Here is a 2,970-nt window from a genome sequence, read left to right on the forward strand (position 1 = left end):
TGAAAGAGGGAACCGATAATGGCCTAGCAGTCAAAAACATGATCTGGAGTGAGTTGCGAATGGGGACAGTACTTGCAAATGGGATAGGATTTTATATTGGTTCGTGAGATCTTCATGCCTTTGAAATGTCCAGTACGTAGCCTAGCTATTGTAGAGGAAAGGTTTCTTGGGCAGTTTAGATCGGGGATTGTTGCCTTGCTAAGATTTTGATTGTAGATCCTTCGCCTGGCGGCAGCATTCGCATCTGCACAGGTGACTTCGAGATTGCTCTTCGTTGCGTGCTTCCTTTGCAAGGGCATCTGCACATTCGTTCCCCTCAATTCCAACATGAGCTGGGATCCGCTGGAGAGTGCAAGGTATATTTAGTAAATGGAGAAGGGCATTCATTTCTTGCGTTATTGTTGTTTTACCGTTATGTATGGCTTCGAGTGCTGATTTTGAGTCTGAGAAAATCACAATTTCTTTTATTGAGTCGTTTAGAGAATGAGAGCGAAAATGGGTAAGAGCCTCTTTAATAGCGATTAATTCGTTTGTGAAGTTTGAAGCAATTTGGCCAGTGGGTATTTTGAGTTTAATGTTATATCCTGAGGGGTAAATGATGGAGATACCAGCACCACCTCTGTTAAAGTCAATATCAGAGGAACCATCTGTGTAGACTATTGCGTTGTTTTCACTGGAAAGTGAATGAACAGTGTCTTCACCTTTTTGTAATAAAACTTGGGTTGGTTCTTTCGTAAAGGCAATGTCCGAAATGAATGAAATTTGATATGACATCTTGTGGCTACGATTGTGGTTCTATATCGAATTTTAGTTTTAATTGGTTGGAAAAAACGTTAAAAATACATATTCTATTTTCTGTATTTGTTTTATTAACTGTATATCAGGGATTAATCGCCAAAGATCACTCGCCAAATTCAATAAAAAAATACTAGACATGCCAAAGATGGATATAAAAAAGTAATAAGGTGAGAAAAATCATGCACAAACCTGGAGATTGAAGCAAAACTAAAGATTAAAGATTCTTTCAATTCATAAGAAATATTTTATTTGCTTTTAAAGTTCAGATAGATAGAGGACTACATGTCTAGGACTAGGTCCTTATTCAAAAACATTAAGAGGACTAGGTCCTTATTCAAAAACAAAAAATTATTTCTTTATAATGTTTTAGAACTTTTGATATTATTAAAAAATATCAAAAGTTCCAAAATAATAATATAACATTCTAAGAATTTTTACAAAATTAAAGCAAAGATTGTTTCATTAATTTAAATTAAAATGATTTAAGCATATAGTTTATAATTTCTATTTAATTCGATTTTATTGGGAACTGAACATACAATACTTATTTCGACTTCAGCGAATGTTATTTCAGATATTCATTATTATTGGAATTAATTGTGGCTATAGTATTTTCCACATCGCCAGTACCTTCAAAAAATTCATTTTAAATTAAAATTTCCTTTCTTCACCTTTATTTTCTTTAACCTGCAATTAAATAATACTGCCATCATCTCTTAAACAAAAGTTATTTCACACAACTTTCAATTCTCCCATGTTGACATTTTTCGCTTCTTAACAGCTAGTGCTGTAATATTACGTTAGAAGTGACCTCTATCTCACAAAAACATGTAATAACCACACATTACGCGAACTTTTTTTTTTGTTTACATAGTCCAGGTCATCCTTCGAACAAAAACGTGTAAGTTCTACTTTTCGTTCTTTGGCTTTCGATGACCGGGTTCTATCGTGCCAAGGCTATTGAAATCCCATCATCCGTTGGCTCTTGTCATTTTAGCATTAGGTAACTTAAAAGGCGGGAGAAAATGGTTACAGTGAAGTTATATCATTCTGATGTAATGTCTCTTATTACGTCAGGTGTAATAATAGGTAAAACGTTAAAATGGAGTTTTTTTCATTGTTTCTTATAGAGTAACATGACATATTCGTTACTTTTGAATTAAACTTTTTTATTAAAATTTTTAAAAATCAAACATAAGATTTTTTTAGTCTATTTTAGCATTTAATTTTATTGTTTGCTTTATTACGACTTGTCTATTATTTTAGGTATTTTTTCAACTGAAAGTTTAGCTTTTAGTTTCTTGATTAATTTTAGCAAACGATAATTATATTTAAAAAAAAGATAAAAATGGTTTGTGCCTTATTGAAAAATATATTTTGTTTTTGTATTCCTTTAAGTTCAGAATTTAAATATACTTTCAGATTTTGAAAGCAATTTTTTAATATCTTACTAAGCTACATTTAAATCAGTCTTATTTGATTTTTATAAATTGTGTAAAATTTTAAACTGGACGATTACTCTCGCTTAAAATTAGAATTTGAAAAATCAATAAACGAATGCTTTTTAAAAACAACCTAAAAAGCATGAATTATAATAATAATAATAATACACTGAAATAGGAAAATAAATTAATTATTTGGAATTTCAATTAAATCTTTTAACATATGTATGAATTGAAATAAATAATAAAATAACTTTTGACGATAACAGGAAAATTTAGAAGCTAAAATAAAAAATAATAACGAATAATGTGGATGGTAAACGTGATATAAATGTAGAGAATAGTTTCTTGTACTTGTGTTTTGTTTTTTTTTACGTTTTTAAATAATATAAATTTTATAAACGATATTTAAACATCATGTAACTTATTAAATTAAGTTTACTTTCATTTTCGTTTGGTTATATTAAATGTAGCATATTTCAAGTCGGTCAATTATATATTAAGCAAAGTCAAAAACACTGAAAAATAAACTAATTTAAAAAACAGTCACAGAATGTATCATTTACACTCATTAACACATAAATAAATAAAGTAATTTTAAATTCATATTAATTCTAATTCTAAAATATAACCGAATCGAAATTAATAATAAATTAACTATAATAATAGTAGAAAAAAATATAGACAATAAAATTCAGAATAATATATTTATTTGTGCTGCATTTATTAT

At 28.9% G+C, this 2,970-nt stretch overlaps 1 protein-coding gene across 1 annotated transcript; it reads right to left on the reverse strand.

Moving 5' to 3' along the window:
• Window positions 1-198: 198 nt before the first annotated feature.
• Window positions 199-774, reverse strand: LOC129971772 (ribonuclease H1-like). The gene has a single exon (XM_056085749.1). The coding sequence runs from the start codon at window positions 772-774 to the stop codon at window positions 199-201; it is 576 nt and encodes a 191-aa protein (XP_055941724.1).
• Window positions 775-2,970: the final 2,196 nt, after the last annotated feature.

This window comes from Argiope bruennichi, chromosome 6 (genome assembly GCF_947563725.1).
Source record: "Argiope bruennichi chromosome 6, qqArgBrue1.1, whole genome shotgun sequence".
Classification (NCBI taxonomy): Eukaryota; Metazoa; Arthropoda; class Arachnida; order Araneae; family Araneidae; genus Argiope; species Argiope bruennichi.